This window comes from Somniosus microcephalus, chromosome 23, assembly GCF_052327205.1.
Source record: "Somniosus microcephalus isolate GS21.2 chromosome 23, FLI_Smic_1.0, whole genome shotgun sequence".
In the NCBI taxonomy this organism is placed as follows: domain Eukaryota; kingdom Metazoa; phylum Chordata; class Chondrichthyes; order Squaliformes; family Somniosidae; genus Somniosus; species Somniosus microcephalus.
Window position 1 is genome coordinate 37,008,519 of NC_141009.1, and position 17,558 is coordinate 37,026,076.

The window sequence follows — 17,558 nt, forward strand, 5'->3', positions numbered from 1 at the left end:
GCCTGTTTGATTATGATGCCTTACCAGCATATTTGCCTGATTGATTACTTATGCCTGACCAGCAGAGGGCATGTGAGAGACAAGCAGTTTAGTTTTAGTTTCGTTTTAGATGGATCTCTAAGATGGTGTCTCCTGTAATGCTGTTAACTGAGTTGAACATACTTTAGATAAAAAGTCATTCTCTTTCATGAATGTGTCGTCATTGAACCCACATGCAAATCAATACACCGTGAGGCGGGCTTTTAGGCGTGTGGGGGGCAAAAATCGTGAATTCGGGGGTCCCGACACCATCCCGCCCAAAACCCGCCTCCATGTAAGTTTCAAAGGAGGCAGGTACCCACCCCGCACTGGGACCCGCCGACCCGAGGCGGGAAGGGATTAGTGTCAATTAACTGCCTGTTAACAGGTAGTTAACAGGCAGTTTTTAGCCTAATCCCTATTTTGAGGGGTGTCGTGAGGGATTCCCGACGGCTCCAAACCACGCCAGGTTAGAGCAGACGGGCCGTCGGGTTGAAGGACTTGGAGGGGTCACAATGTCGGTGTTCAGGTGAGTGATGGGTGCATGAGTGCAAAGGTAAGTGTGTTTGGTGTGTCTGTGTAAAGAAGTTTAAATTACCAGTACTTACCTCCACAACCTTCCTTCCTCTAGGTTTCAGGAGTCCATCATTCAGCCGGCACTGAAAGCAGAATGGCCACGAGCTGTCAAAAGTGACGGCCTTCAGCTTTCAGTGCTGACGTGATTTCTAACTGAGTCTGCGTAGATGAAACACTGATATTTCATCTGTCAGCATCTTGACAGATGAAATTTCAGTCTGTGACGTCACCTGTTGCTGGGTGGCCCTTAATTGGCCTGCTGAGCCCACTGGGCGGGCTCAGCAAGGTCAATCAAGGGAAAATCGCGTGGATTGGCCGCATCTCGATGGAGGCGGGACTAAAACCCGAAAGTTGTAGTCTCGCCTCCTTCCCGACTGCTGAATGAAAATCCAGCCCACTATCTTCATGCAAAGTGATGAACAAATGAAGATTTGATAAGCACAGTGCAGTGATATTGGTGATGCCACTAATGTCCTTTAGGGAAGGAAACCTGCCGTCCTTACCCGGTCTGGCCTATATGTGACTCCAGACCCACAGCAATGTGGTTGACTCTTAACTGCCCTCTGAAGTGGCCTAGCAAGCCACTCAGTTGTCAAGAAGGTGGCTCACCACCACCTTTTCGAGGGCAATTAGGGATGGGAAATAAATGCTGGCCTTGCCAGCGATGCCCACATCTTATGAATGAATTAAAAAACAAAAAACAAATCATTGCAGTTTTTAAAATGCCATTGTAAATTTGGGTGCCAAGTTTCATGATGAAAGCGATCTCTTCCCCCTTTTTAAAACTTTTTCCAGATTGTCAATGTTGTACTTGCACATCAGACACTATGCTGTCTGGACAGTCTCCAGTTGGTTCAATCCATTTTTTAATCTCAACAATAGCGTGATATGATCATGGTACCCATCTATCAAGTTCAGCTGTCCTCAGTTGAAAATGAGTTCTATCCGTCAACTGATGAGATCTATGTTAAAATGAAATATGTCTCAATATTAAAAGATGGTTCCTTGCCAAAGATATTACATAGTTAAACTGCTATACTGGTTGTGGGTTTGCTCATAAAACGCTGTATTAACAAGTACAAATTATGACTATTGCAGGAAGATTCAAGTATTACATTTTTTTAATGTAAGGGTTGTGCCTTCTGTCAAGACATGGTTCATACAGGGTATGTGCTGTAGTATATATTTCACAATACTTGTAAATAAATGCAAGGAGGGTTGTGGATGGTTGTACAGTTTATTTATTAGGATGGAAGGTGCTAAGGGATTGGCCATGTAGAAGTGCCTTACTTCTTAGCTCTGGGTAATGACTCAATACACTCTTGGATTCATCAGACGGACAGGCCTTTTATTTTCTCTTGCAAGGGGAATCAGCACCTCTACTCAAGGGGTGAGGCTACTATTCCAATGATACAGCGTAAGCGTTCCATATTTATACAGTGTAACAAACAAGTTTGATTGACATTCCTTTGTTCCTCTATCAGGATACATATTAGATTAATCATCAGGTCTTATGACGTATTGACAGAAGGATCCTGGACACAAGTCAACCATTAATCTATAACAGGGCATGAATCGTGTAACCGGAGGTCCTCTTTAATCTTAATCATGTATTGGGAGGGTAGGTTTGCTTACGGTCACGAGTTGTCAGGTCAGTGGTTACTTCAAAGGAACCCATTGTTTCACTTCTACATTCTCATTAAGTGGGCAGACATCTGTTCTTGGCTGTAATCTAAGTACGTGCAATAGCTCTAGTTACACATCGACACTTGCCCAGTGTCAAGTCTGAAAACTTTTACCCAGCAAGCACTTGAAATTAACCCCTTGTATCATGTAGATTTCCTCATTCCCCCCTTTTGTCCTTTCTAAGGACAATCCATTTCGCTAAGTTTAAGAAACTCTGCATCAAAGGTCTCACCCTTAATATCCTCATATTCAGACATCATTGGTACTGGAGGAGTTGACGTTAATAAGGAAAGGACTTTTGTACACAATTTTAAACAACCAATCAATAAACTAATTAAAATTATTATCATCACAATTGCGATTAAGGCTTCCAAAATTTGCTTTCCTAGTGCTCCTCCCCATCCTGAAATCCAATCCCACATGGACCATGGTTCAGGTTGACGTAGTTTCTCTACAGCCTCCTTTATGTGGTTTACCAGGTTGGTGATATTTTCTGAGCTATCTGGAATATAGGTGCAACATTCGGTTTTTATGATTGCACATGTGCCCCCTTCTTTTGCCAACAAATAGTCCAGAGCCATGCGGTTTTGTAAGGCAACAGTGCGCAAAGCCACCATTTCTGCGTTTACATCACTAAGAGCATCAGCAGTATCATTGGCTATTTGTTCCAACACTGCTGCCATGTTTATAGATTCTCTTGCTAACTTCCCTGTTCCATACCAGGGAAATGCTATAGCAAAGAACCTTTCAGTTTCTGTAATGGCTCGTTTTGCTCGTGTCCCAGGGTGGCTATCCAAAGATGAAATATGATGTATATAGGGCACTACATATCCCAAATAACATGACCCAGTCCAATTTTGTGGTAACCAAGGGTATGCTCTATGCCCACAGATGAAATAGGTGTTATTATAGGCTTCAAATTTGTTCCATATCTGGTGCATCATTCCTATTCCTTGTTCTCCTTTCCAGATTTTTTTACTAGTCAAATTTTGTACTGTGGACAGGTTCCACCGTCCCCAATAGGGCCATTCGACTGCACCCGGTGGTTTAGTAGTAGTTTTAGTCAAAGTGTAGTTACATTTGCACTCACTCCATCCAACCATCAATCCTTCTCCATTGTCGTTTACCAGACAGACTTCTCCTTTTGTTTTATTTACGGTTCCCATTGACGTCACTAATAGACTCTCTGGATTCCTTTGATTATCATATTGGGGATGAAACCATCCTTCGAATTTCGTTAGGTTATATCCTGCTCCCTTCTACTCATCTTCTAGTTGTTCTGGATCTGTCTTATTAAGTTTTCTTTTCTGAGTGGCTAATGTTGAAATAAAGGGCTCTGTAACTGGATTGTTACAAAACATTGGCCTGGCCGTCAGGGCCAGTCCTCCCTTTGGATTACCACTACAGATAACTCCTTCATTCGCAATTCTTTCACTTGGTGACCCAGTATCGGGGCATATAACCCATAGCTTATCAAGCTTCTGTCCACTATCTTCTTCTACTATCTTATTCTGCCTAATCCTAAGACTCAGGGGTTGATACGGGGGTACCTGCATAGTGTGATCCTGAAGCTGAACCTTCATAGTCTCGTTATAGCATATAATATAAAAGAAATCACTGTTTAAAAGTACACATTCTTCTATGCATGGTTTGCCCTTCAGGGGATCTGGGTAAATCAATATGGCAGTTTCAATTATCGTTAACAAAGGGAACAGTCTTATTAGAGTCCAAATCCAGTTCATCTTGGCAGTGTATCGTCTTCAACTGATGCCTTCTTGCAATGGGACGTGTGTATCCATGTTGGTCGCTCCTTTACTTTTACAGCGGTGTTTGTGGTCAGGAGTACTTGGAAGGGTCCCTCAAATCTGGGTTGAAGGCCATTCTTTCGCTTGAAGATTTTTATGTAGACCTTATCTCCTGGCTCGAAAGTATGGCACTTTCCTTCAGCGGGATCGACCTGGGCTTCCTTCACCTGTTGATGGAAGCTAGAAATGCATTTGGTTAGTGCAATGCAATAACTCAACATATCTTTCTCCATTTTATGAATGTCCATTTGTTTAGCTGTTAAAGGTGCCGAAAAGGGCAATCTCTGTGGTCTTCCCATGACGATCTCGTAAGGCGACAATCCTGTAGTTCTGTTGGTAGCAGACCGCATTATCATTAAAGCTATGGGCAACAAATCAACCCATTTAAGTCCAGTTTCTTTACACAGTTTTGCAAGCTTGTTTTTCAGCATCCCGTTATATCTTTCCGCTAGTCCAGCCGACTGTGGATGATAACTGCAATGGAGGTGCTGGTTAATCTGTAAGGCTTTGCATAGTTCCTTAATCACTGTTCCCGTAAAATGGGACCCATTGTCACTTGACAGTTTTGCTGGTATCCCAAAGCGAGGCACAATGTCCTTCAATAAACATTTAGCAACAGTGGTGGCGTCACTCTTTCTACAAGGAAACGCTTCAATCCATCTTGAAAACATATCAACAATAACTAATACATATTTAAAGCTCATGCACACAGGTAGTTCAATAAAATCCATTTGCAAGTGTACAAAAGGACCCATGGGGTTTGGATGGGATGCGGGCTGTACCTTCTTTATTTATTTTTTTGCATTCATGGTCTGGCAGATAATAGATTCCTGGTGCATACCAGGTCTTAAGGATATAGTCCGCCATCCCCCCTTTGCCCGCATGGGTGAATTTATGAACACATCGGGCAATTGGTGATAGTAATGATTTGGGTGCCACCATGCGACCGTCATGATGAACCCATAAGCTGTCAGTGTTTTTAAAACAATGATTAACAACCCATTCCTTTACTTCATCAGAACTGGCCCTATCTTGATGGGTCAGCACATCATCTAAGGACGGGGGCTGCGGTATCTCTGGCTTTTCCCTAACAGGGAAGGCTGAAACTTGTCGTTCAGTACTTGATATAGCTACTGACTTAGCGCTATCTGCAGCAGCGTTTCCAAGCGCAACCTTGTCCAAATGCCCCGTGTGCGCTTGGCACTTAATAATTGCAATCTGTTTACGTCTCTGAATAGCTAGTAAAAGATTTTTCACTTCTTGTGCATTTTTAATCTGGGTTCCCGAGGAAGTTAGGTAACCGTGAATTTTCCAAATTTGTCATGCTCATGTATTCATTGTCTACAATAGCCAGTCATTCCTAGAAAATGCTTCATTTCTCTTTTAGTTTTTGGCAACGATGTGTTGCAAACAACCTTTATTCTATCTGGCGTTAACTCCCTGTTTTAACAATGATTCCATCACTGGCTCAATTCCTTTTTCTGCTTTCTCTGACAATGGATACTGTGACCTTTTGGGTAATGGTGCAGCTGGATTAATTGTAACTTTATAGGGCTGTGCAGTCTAATAGTTAGGAGGTATTTTAAATCTTGTCCTGTTTTGTCATAGCAGGCCGTGCAGTGCAATTTTGAATGCCATTTCCCTAGTTTCAGGGATTCCTGGTATTGTTTTATGGAGCTTGTCCCCACGCTCCTAACAGACTGACAAGTTTGGGACTCAAACTTGGGTCGGCAATTTCCCATGCGTAAAGAACAGGGTGTTTTATTTCTGTTACTGGGTACGCATATGCCTTATCTACTTGGATTTCTACCGTTACTCCTGATGGGGAGCAAATGATTGCAGCATTCATTTTGCACAGCAAGTCTCTTCCACATAAATTCATAGAGACATCTCCTGATAACAGAAAGGAGTGTTCTTCCTCAAATTCTTCTACTTTTACTGTGAGGGGAGTTGATTGACTCAAGTGTTGTAGTATTCCAGCCAATCCAGCTATCGGGGTCTTTTTCCCATTAATAGGCATTCCTTCAGAATATCCTTTCCCTAACACCGAAAAGGTTGCTCCTGTATCTACTAAAATGACATAGGTCTCCCAGCTATTTGCGTTTTAATTTCAGGTTCGCTGCGTGAATTTAAAGAAACAACGGGCATTTGGTGGTCTGTGGCGCTTGGGGCTGCTGGTGTCAGTCAGTAATTCTGATCTCTATTTCTCCTAAATCCCTGTCCGTTTGTAGGGTAACCTCCTGACTGGTCCGAAAAAGGGTTATGGACAGTGAAATTAGGACCTTTATTCTCTAACGGAGGTCCATTATTGGAGGTTTGGTTCTGACGATTTTTCGCAGGGCATTGGTTTGCCCAATGTCCGGGTTGTCCGCAATTGTAACAATTACCAGATCGTCCATACCCTCTTACTCTACCACGTCTTCCTCTATATTCCCCTCTATTCATCCTTCTATAGTTACCTTGTTATCCTACCATAATAGAGGAGAAAGGTATTTCTTCGGGGTAATCTTTTTTTTTTCCTGACTCAACAAACATAGAGGCAGTCTTTTTATCTGGCTGTTCTCTATTTCTCTCTTGTCCGTTAAACATTCCTCGAGGCAAATAATTCTTTCTATGTTAAATGAACCATCTGAGGGAAAGGGTCTAGTCTTATTTACAGTCCATTTGGACCAATTTGGTGGGTGATCAATGGAAAGCTCATACATACAGGTATGATTGACCACAGTTCTTTAACATAAAGGCTGCTGGCGTGCCTTTCTCGGGTGGCTTACTGGTGCTAGCACCCATTGTAGCAGCTTAAATGGTTCACTTAAAACAATCTAAACTCCCGTGACAATCCGTGATCTGCGTTGTACGCCCCTACAGATCAGATTAATAAACTATACATACGTATAAAACTCGAGGGTTCTCAACCCTCGTGGAAGGTATTTCTAACTGGGGAAAATACTGAATCCACAATAGCTTAGTGGATCATGTAAAAGACATCACTATTTTCTCAACCATACATTCCGCCGCGGGACTCACTTCCCCGGCTTGGGTCTTTTCCAACCCCTTCTGCAGTTTTTTTTTCAGCTTAAATATTTTAGTTAAAACATACAACAATTCCGTAACACACTATGATCTGCGTGGGACGCCTCTACAGATCAGACATGACTAAACATTAATACATATAACAATAAACAATACACTTGTTAAACAACAACCAAAGTGTTACTAAATCCCCAATCTATGCAGCCTTACTGGACAAAGCTGCAAAGTTGATTGATAATAACAAGTACTTAAATACTCACTCTCATAAACATTAAACATTGACACTGTGTTTCAGACAACCGCCCACTCTTCTCTCTTTTTACCCTATTCCCTTTAGCCAAATCTTTAGCAAAAAGGGCCTTCAATTTGTCCCAGCTAACTTCACCCACTCGCTCTCCCTCTATCCTACTCCCTTTAGCCAAATCTTTGGCAAAAAGGGCCTTCAATTTGTCCCAACTAACTTCAAGCTGGAACCTTGCTAGTTCAATTTCCAGTAAATCGCTAGCTCCTTAGTTAATCAAATTCCTGACTTAACCTTCTCTCTCAGCAAGCTGGAACCTTGCTAGTTCAATTTCCAATAAATCGCTAGCTCCTGAGTTAATCAAATTCCTGACTTAACCTTCTCTCTCTGGTACCTTTATACAGTCCTTTTCTGCACGATCCTGTTCGCGGGGCGTCAGCGCCTCATGGCTGGTCCTCTGTTCCGTTTCTGAAAGGGAAGCAGTCACAATGGCAGTTTAACCTCCGAACCTTGTGAGTCAATTACCCGATGGCAGTACTGTCCAATGGAATAAACAGACTATGCGCAGCTATGCTTCTGGCAGGGAAAGTCCCAAAAATGTGGCAAAACACCACCTTCGGCCGATGGGATTTTTCCTAACTGAGCAACGTACTCGGCGTCTGTTAACTCACCAATTGGTACAGCAAGCCATCTCGGTGGAACCTCCAAATTGTAGAAGTGCCTTACTTCTTAGCTCTGGGTAATGACTCAATACACTCTTGGATTCGTCAGACGGACAGGCCTTTTATTTTCTCTTGCAAGGGGAATCAGCACCTCTACTCAAGGGGTGAGGCTACTATTCCAATGATACAGCGTAAGCATTCCATATTTATACAGTGTAACAAACAAGTTTGATTGACATTCCTTTGTTCCTCTATCAAGATACATATTAGATTAATCATCAGGTCTTATGACGTATTGACAGAAGGATCCTGGACACATAAGTCAACCGTTGCTCTATAACAGGGCATGAATCGTGTAACCGGAGGTCCTCTTTAATCTTAATCATGTATTGGGAGGGTAGGTTTGCTTACGGTCACGAGTTGTCAGGTCAGTGGTTACTTCAAAGGAACCCATTGTTTCACTTCTACATTCTCATTAAGTGGGCAGACATCTGTTCTTGGCTGTAATCTAAGTACGTGCAATAGCTCTAGTTACACATCGACACTTGCCCAGTGTCAAGTCTGAAAACTTTTACCCAGCAAGCACTTGAAATTAACCCCTTGTATCATGTAGATTTCCTCAGCCAGGATCCCCTACACCTGAAGGTGCAGAATTATGCAGAAGTATTGATCCATGGTTGCTTTATGGTCCTTTATCAAAATATGCATTGGTCACGTGAGCCAATACAGTGATTTGACAGCTGTTTTTTTGACCGAGGAGATCATCTCGCCAACCTCAGCCCTGTTCTTGACATCCACAAGGATCACTAGATAGAGATGAGAAGTGGAAACCTTGGCTGAGTATTTGTTTTCTTTTGCTTCCCTAGCCGAGGTCAAGATGGCGACCGAGACGGTCCGGTGCTTGCGCGCTCTCCCTGCTTCGGGCGGCCCGCTCTCGCCGCTCGCTCCTGCAAACGGAGCGAGGTGTTCGGCGAGTCAGGCGGAGGCAGCGCAGCGCATCGAGCAGCAGCCACGTCGACCCGCTAGAGCTCATCGGCCGGCAGCTCCTCAGCGGGAAGGCATTCCGACTGGGAGGAAGGGAGCCGAGCATGGCAGCCAGAGGCCGGACCGGAAGCGGGAGAAGCAGGCCCTGGGCTGTCGGACCGTGGAGCCGGCGACAGTGAGGTGGAGGCCGCGGCAACCGGAGGATGTGTTCGGCGAGTCGGGCGTGTTGCGTCCGTGTATAATAAGACACAGACTGCGGAGAACGGTACAACAGGCGTTTACTCAACATGGCTCTCACTGCAACTGATCTGTACAGATTACTACTCAGTGCTATATACAGGTGTGGTCACTGCCGGTACTGCAGTATACATGAGCTTAAAAGATAGTTCCCCCCTTAAAGGTATATACATTACAATTCCTCCCCTTTTAGATTAACAGTACCATAACACTCATTTAACAATTAAATATCAAACTAATTACAATTAACACTTTTAGCATGCAACATTAGCTGAAAATAGTCTATTTATATATTCAGTCTTTGGGGAGGCTTCCTGATCCTTTCTGGATAGCGCCTTTCCCGAGTGTCTTACTCTTGGTGCGGAGGCGATTCTGGCCCCCTGTCGTCGGTTGGTTCATCAGCTTCCGATGCTACTGTTTCTGGGGTAGATGCGACCTGTACGTCGGGTTCATCACCAGGTACGTATGGGCGAGGTATGGGGTTGACTTGTTCCTGTCACTCTAGGATCTGGTCAGCATGGCGCCTCACGATGCTCTCCCCAACGTCCACTGTGTACATTAGTGGGCCCTGCCGTGTGCATATCGTTCCTGGCTGCCATTTTTCTGTTCGGTAGTCGCGGGCCAAGACTGGTTGCCCTACATTGAAGCTCCTTGTTGGCTTCTCATGGATGTGCTGGAATTGCTTACTCTCAACATCTCTTCGTATGTTTGGTTTGAGCAAATCCAGGCGAGATCTTAACCTTTGGTTAAAGAACATCATGGCTGGGGCCTGGTTGGTGACTGCATGTGTCGCATTCCGGTAGGCGAACAGGAAATTGTCCACCTTTTGCTGCAGCGGAATGTTGTCATTGTACATAGCCTTTATTGCCTTCTTAAAGGTTTGTACGAACCTCTCCGCCAATCCATTTGTGGCTGGATGATACGGGGCGGATGTGTAATGCCATACCCCATTCTTTTTCAAGAACCTCCGGAACTCTTCGGACACAAACTGTGGTCCGTTGTCGGAGCAAATCTGTTCTGGCAAGCCATTCCTGGCAAAAATGGTCCGTAGGACTGCAATAGTTTTCTCCGTGGTGGTGGAGGACATTTTGATGACCTCAGGCCATTTCGAGTGTGCATCCGCGGCTATTAAAAACATTGAGTCCATGAATGGACCAGCAAAATCAATATGCACCCGTTGCCATGGAGATGAGGGCCACTCCCATGGGTGTAGAGGGGCCTGTGGTGGTGCATTTTGGACTTTCTGGCATCCTGAGCAGCTCTTGGTCAGGTCCTCGATTTGTTTATCGATTCCCGGCCACCACACATAAGCCCTGCCTAGGCTTTTCATTTTTACCCCTCCCAGATGACCCTCATGAAGCTCATTGAGCACTCTATCCCTTAACGTGGGTGGAATTACCACTCAGGATCCACACATCAAGGTCCCCCGGCACACTGACAGCTGTTCTCTCCTTATCGAGCATGCTGGCAACAGTGAGTCGCCATGTGCTGGCCATCCCTTCATCGTCAAATCATATACCCGAGACAGTGTCGGGTCATTTCGGGTTTCCTTTTCGATACAAGCGTTAGTTACCGGTAGGTATTCAACTATAGTCGAATGGAATATTTCGACAGGATCCACTGCTGCTGCTTCCTCCGCAGTAGGCAGTGGCAGGCGTGATAGCCCATCAGCATTTCCATGCTGTTTCGTGCCCTTATATTCAATCTCATAGTGGTGCACCCCTAGAAAAAGTGACCATCTTTGTAGTCGTTGCGCAGTCATCACCGGAACGCCCTTCTTCGGATTAAAAATGGAGACAAGAGGCTGGTGATCAGTCAGCAAGGTGAATTTCTGCCCGTGCAGATAGTGATTGAACTTTTTCACTCCCCACACTAGGCTGAGGGCCTCCCTGTCAATCTGGGCGTAGTTACGCTCGGCTGAGGTTAGTGATCGTGACGCAAAGGCTATTGGCCTCTCTGAGCTGTCCGAGAATTTGTGCGACAGCACTGCATCACATGCCAACCGAATTGGTAATGCCGGGTTGTAATGGGCCAATACCTCTTTCGATGTGATTAGTGTTTTGCTCTTCTGGAAAGCTCGTCTACATTCGTCACTCCACTTCCATGGCACCCCAGTTTGCAGTAGGGTGTTCAGTGGGTGTAGTATTGTAGACAAATTTGGCAAGAACTTATGGTAGTAGTTTACCAGCCCAAGGAACGACCTCAGTTGTGACACATTTTCCGGTGCTGGAGCCTTGACCACTGCCTCAATCTTCTCTGGGGACTTATGTAACCCCTCTTTATCGATAACGTGGCCACAATACGAGATCTGTTTTCTAAAGAACTCGCATTTGGGGCGGTTAGCTCGGAGCCCATATTCCTGCAATCTAGTGAGCACCTGCTCCAGGTTGGCAAGGTGATCACTTTCATTTTCGCCCGTGACCAGGATGTCGTCCAAATAACACTGGGTCCCTGGGATCCCTTGCAGGACTTGTTCCATTGCCCTCTGACAAATAGCCGGAGCTGATGCTACCCCGAATACTAGCCGGTTGTATTGGTAGAGACCTTTATGGGTGTTGATTGTGAGGTATTTTTTTGATGCTTCTTCTACCTCCATTTGCAGATACGCCTGGGCCAGATCAATCTTAGTGAAGCGTTTCACTCCAGATAGCGAGGCGAAAATATCTTCAATCCGCGGAAGTGGATATTGTACGGTGTGAAGGACCGAGTTCACTGTTACCTTAAAGTCCCCACAGATGCGAACTTTCCTTGGTTCCCCAGGCGTGCTGCTCAACGACTTTTTCATCACAGGGACGATGGGTGTAGCCCACTCACTCCAGCCTACCTTGGGCAGTACACCTGAACATTCTAGACTCTCCAGCTCTGCTTCGACGGCTGGGCGGATCGCATAAGGTACCGGTCTGGACTTAAAAAATTTGGGCTTGCGTTTTCTTCCATTTTAATCGTCGCTGTCATGCCTTTTAGTGTTCCGAGTCCTTGCTGGAACACTTCTTTCACGTTAGTAAGCATCTTTGACAGTCGCCCAGGTGTAACGTTGTCATCCTTTTTGTCAGCCACAGTCAGTGCCTGTATGGAATGCCAATCCAGTTGTATTTTCCGGATCCATTCACGTCCCAGTAATGGTGGTCCTCCATCTTGCAATACATACAGGTCTAGTTTTGGTGTTTCCTTACCGTTATATGTAACGGTCACCCTTATTTTTCCTTTGGGGTCGACTTTTTGCCCCGTGTACGTCTTCAAAATAATTTTTGCGTCTTTCAAGGGTATGTGTGAGAATAGCCGCTCGTAGGCCCGTCGGTTTATGACTGTTAGGGCTGATCCTGTGTCCAATTCCATCTTTACCTGGACTCCTGCTATCTTGAGCGTGACCCAAATGGTTCGGTGATCCTCCGTTGTGATCACATTATGTAGTTTCAGACAACTCAGTTCCCTGCTTTCGGAGTCATTATCACTCTTTTGTTCGTCTGAACTATTCTTCGTCATCTTATGTACCTTCTTGTACTTTCCTTTGGTAGGTTTCTTATTGATGGTTTTCTATCCCGACCTGCAGACTCGTGCTATGTGTCCTACTTTTCCACACTGCACACTTTGTCTTTGAACCAGCAATCATTCTGGTCGTGTGTTGTTCTGCCGCAGCGAAAGCACTTCTCTGTTCCATATGACATTTCGTTTGTGCCATATTCTTGCGGTCTCTGTTGTATCTCTGCAGCGCCCCGTGCTGCTGCTTCATATGATACTGCAATGCTGAAAGCCTTTTCCAGCGTAAGGTCCTTTTCAGATAAAAGCCGTTTCTGGGTTCCTTCACTTTGAAGCCCACACACAAACTTGTCCCTTAAGGTATCTGCCAGTCCCGCTCCAAACTGGCAGTGTTTCGATAGTTTGCGCAGTTCTGTTAAATAATCAGCATTGCTTTCATCCTTATGCTGGTTCCGTTTGTGAAACTTGAATCTTTCTGCTATCCGCAGCGGTGTGGGGTTTAAATGTTCCTTTAGTATCGTTACTATGTCTTCAAAACTCTTTTCCATTGGCTTCGTTGGGGTTACTAGATTTCGTAATAAACCATGCGTCTTTGCACCCATTAAATTTAACAATACCGACGCTTTCTTGTCATCTGACACCTCATTTGCCTTGCAGTACACCTCTATTCGTTCGACATATGTAGTCCAATCTTCGACTTCATTGTCAAATGCGGCGATACTGCCACTCTTCGGCATTTTGGGTGTGGTTTAAAATGGCGTCTCCCGCGCTTTCCTTCCTCCCCCGCTGCTGCCATCGCCGCTCCCGGCGGTTCTTGTGGCAATGGCGGCGCCCTGTAGGTTTCGCGCGCTTCTCCTGCGCTGCTGCCAACGCCGCTCTCGGCAGTCCTCGTGTTAATGGCGGCGCCTCGCGGGTTTCTGCGCATCTCTCTCTCTCTCTCTCCGACGCTGCTCGGCCCCTGAACACCGGCTGCGCCCTGTGCGCTCTGCCCTCTCCCCCATCGACGCTGCTCGGCCCTTTGCTGTGCCGCTCGGTCGGGCTCTAGCCCGCCGCTGTCCGGGAAGGGTCTGCGCACTACCTGTTGCCAACCCGTTTCGCTGGACCACCCCGACTGGAAAGGCAAGCCTGGCTCTCGACAGCCTCCCCCGCAATTCTCGAGTCTCTGCTGGATGACTGGGCGGTTGCCCGTGGTCGACGCCCGAGTCTCTGGCCTTGACCTCCAATCCACTGATCTCCAGGAATGAATCCCCGGGAGGTGATGCAGAGTTGCAGGCAGGTTCGAACCTGCAACTGATCTGTACAGATTACTACTCAGTGCTATATACAGGTGTGGTCACTGCCGGTACTTCAGTATACATGAGCTGTAAAACATAGTTCCCCCCTTAAAGGTATATACATTACAGGGCGGAGGCAGCGCATCGTGCAGCAGCAGCAGCCACGATGACTTGCAGTCCAACTGGGAGGAGGGGAGCCGAGAATGATGGCCAGAGGGTGAGCGGGAGAAGCAGGCCACCACACGTGGAGTCGAGCCGGCAACAGTGAGGAGGAGGCCGCGATGACGAGGAGGACGGAGCGGCTGAGGGGCGTCGTGCTCCCACTGCCACTGGATGCCAAAGAATTGAATTTCTGAACACGGCGCTGTAAGAATAGCTGACGTGTCCCCACGGGGAGTAAGCATTCCATTGTACTAGTTACATATGGCAAATAAAATTGAATTGAATTGATTGCTGAGACCATATCTAGCACCTACTGATGCTCAGGCTAAGATTAGCAGTCTGTGGATCAAATCTGCATCTGTATGGCTCACTTCCACACTGGTTAGTTTATTTAACAGCTGAGCTTATCAAGGGAGTGTTGGGTCCTTTGTTTTAAAAGCTGTTATCCATTTTTCTTGAATTTGAATCTTAACTTCCTTTGTGTTAAGCTTATGCAAGACTGGAGCTCAAAATATTGTAGATTGATATATATTGTATTTAAGTACCAAGAAAATAGTTGGCTACCTAGTTGTATTCATAAAGGCAGAACTTGATGAAGAAATACTTTAACACAATCGGCCTCGATAAATGGTTTCTGTTGGCCCACGGGTCACATTAAATGGTGCAATCAAGGTTCAAGATGGGAAGTATTGCCTTGAGGTTGATTCACGTATTTATAAATGATAATGAACCGAGTTAAATTGCCCTGTGGTAGAAAGGTATTTCCCTCGTCAATTGAGAAACTAATTGCCTGAAGTCTAAGGCTGCACTTGTTTGGGATCCTATAATTGATCCAGCATAAATGCAACTTTGGGAAATTTCTATGGATGAGAAAATTACTTCAAAACAGAATTGTATTAGCTGTAGATATTTGAGAGCACCCGATTTATAGGAAAGTTTTCACCCTGAAAAGCACAGCTACAAGGAGTTGTGATTTTAACGTCCTTCTTTGTTTTTTTTCTATTCAATATTTTTTATTAATGGTAAGTGATGATGACATCATTGGATGAACTGGCTCGGAAGACTAATTAAACGTGAAGGTGCGAGAGGATCCGAAGTGATATCAATGGACAGGGGGCTCACAACTCGAGGTCGTCAGTGGTTGTAGAGCAAAGTGCATTTGATGCAACAATTGTATTATGACCAATTTTGCACCGCACCAACACCAAATGCATTGCATAGTTCAGACATCAACAGTTGTTGCCCTTGGTGAGATCACTTGGAATTATGCACTGACTGTAGTATAATTGGGATTTCTGTAAAGCTGACTTTTTAAACTTGAACCACGAAGCTAGAAAATGTGCTCAGGTAGCCTGCTGTACCACCTTTAATTGTCTTATATGTTAATAAAGGACTTCCATCAGCTGTCCCAGGTTTATGGTGGCTAATGAGAAGAGCTGTTAAGCATGTGTTGGGTTAATATGCTCATTACCAGAGTAGTGAAGGTGGGTTATATAACTGTGGCCATCTTCTTGCCTTACTTTCAAAGATGCTCCAGATTACTGTATTATAATTGGGACGCTAATTCAACTCCCTAGTATCGTCAGGTTTGGTTTCTCCTGTAGATTGTTTTGCCAATGATGTGATTAGCACGCAGAATCTTCAACTTACCTTCAGCTTAATTCACAGCTTGTATGTAATTGTTTTTGCATGAGTAGTAACACATCAGGCAACGTAACACAGGCAAAGACAGCAAGGGTGTTGAAAACGTAGCTGGATGCAAGCTTGGGAGAGTTGACTGCTTTTATACCAGCAATTGTTTAGGTTTGATTCCTGGACATCGGTGTCTGTGAGCTGATTCCCAGTATTCACGCTACTAAATCCAGCTCCTTTATTGAGGTGGCAGAATTGAGGACCAACAAAAAGTTGGGTGTATAAATTCTGCTGCTGTGATAAAGGAGTCAGAATTAGCAGTGTGGGTAACGCTGCATCGACCACCTCTGCTGCACCTTTTTCAGTGAAGCAAAGGCATGGCTGAGGGGCATGGACTGGGGCACGAATGCCAGCCTGCTGGAATCTGCTCAAAACAAGCATCTAATAACAGCTGCTTTCAGGATAATCGAGCATTGAGTTAGATGGGCTAAATGGCCTTTTGTCATAATATTTATGGGATGAGTGCCATTATTTTCCGATATTGCAAACATTGGCCGGGATTTTCTGGGGCCTGTGACCGGGTACGCACAGCGTGCACAGTCGTAAGTGTCTCACAAGTTCTGGGTTTCCTCATGTGCTGTGCATATGCGAAAACCCGGAATTTACGATCTGTCAAGTATCAACTTGACAGATCGTACGAATCTGAAGGAAATGGACATTCGCTGGCACAGGGTTGGACTATTTGACCAGCTGCTGCCCAGCGAATGCCCACGAAACTCTTATGCCTGGTAAAAGCAGGTGCAAGGCTTTTTACCAGCGTACGGGTGAAAATAAATATTAGAATACATTTTTTTAAAATCATTTAAACATTCAAAAACCTTTAAAGTTAGTTTACGTTATTTTTGGCCCCTTTAAAAATGTTTAACTTTATTTTTCAAAAATTTACATTTTTGTTTTAACTGTTTAATTAAATTGAATTTTAATTCATTTTAAACGTGATGATTTATTTTTATTTTGTTTGTGTGAAAATGTATTTTTTGTGTCATTCCTATTGTGCTTATGGGGATTTCGTACGTAAATGGAATCCTCATAAGCATAATGGGAATCCCCCTTTTTGATTGGTTGGGCTGGCCCATGTGACGCTTGCGAACCGCGTGCACCCCGGGATACGTGGGCCTTTATGCAGGCGTACGCCTGCAGGCCCAGGAGCGCGAGTCTTCGTAGGTCTGGGGCCATCAGGTATGTACGGATTTTATTTGCGGAAGCCTCCGACCGCAATTTCAGGTCCAATAAATGGCTTATTGCATTTAAATTGTGAAATAATAGCAACAGCTAATGATGATGTATGTCTAGTTAAAGCCAACAAACCAATAACATTTTTGTGCAGATTCAATTGTTCTTAAGATTGCATTTGTCTTATTCAGTTCTACTTCATTTAAGTTTGCAGCCTAAGTGAGCTGACTACACGGATGTGTTTGCCTGTTCTCCCATTTCACTGGAATTCTCTCTTTGCTATTTATTTGACAGGCAAATGATGCCTCGGGAAACACCTGGAACTGGTTGTATTTCATCCCTCTGATCATCATCGGATCTTTCTTCATGCTCAATCTTGTTTTGGGTGTCTTGTCAGGGTAAGTGAACAGAAATTTCTAAATCACCGATTAGTGCATCTTGGAGCGCAGCAAGTACAGGGATGTGACAGCAGCCTCTTGATGATGGTAGAATAATCGTTGCTAAATAAAAATCAATTTTTTGGTGAGCTTTCTGTCTGTCA

At 44.8% G+C, this 17,558-nt stretch overlaps 2 protein-coding genes across 2 annotated transcripts in view; one reads left to right on the top strand and one right to left on the bottom strand.

Annotated features, from left to right (window-relative positions):
* cacna1ba (calcium channel, voltage-dependent, N type, alpha 1B subunit, a) overlaps positions 1–17,558 on the top strand; it is an 820,126-nt gene that overhangs the window by 482,775 nt on the left and 319,793 nt on the right. Inside the window, exon 9 of the mRNA XM_085965795.1 lies at positions 17,312–17,415. Coding sequence (XP_085821921.1) covers positions 17,312–17,415 — 104 coding nt within the window. The remainder of the gene's footprint in view (positions 1–17,311; positions 17,416–17,558) is intronic.
* Positions 1,780–8,280, bottom strand: LOC147101825 (syncytin-2-like). Its single transcript, XM_085965794.1, has 2 exons — positions 7,751–8,280; positions 1,780–4,265 (listed from the first exon to the last, which is right to left on the bottom strand). Exon 2 carries the CDS (start codon positions 3,444–3,446, stop codon positions 2,460–2,462), a length of 987 nt encoding a protein of 328 aa, XP_085821920.1. The 5' UTR covers positions 3,447–4,265; positions 7,751–8,280; the 3' UTR covers positions 1,780–2,459.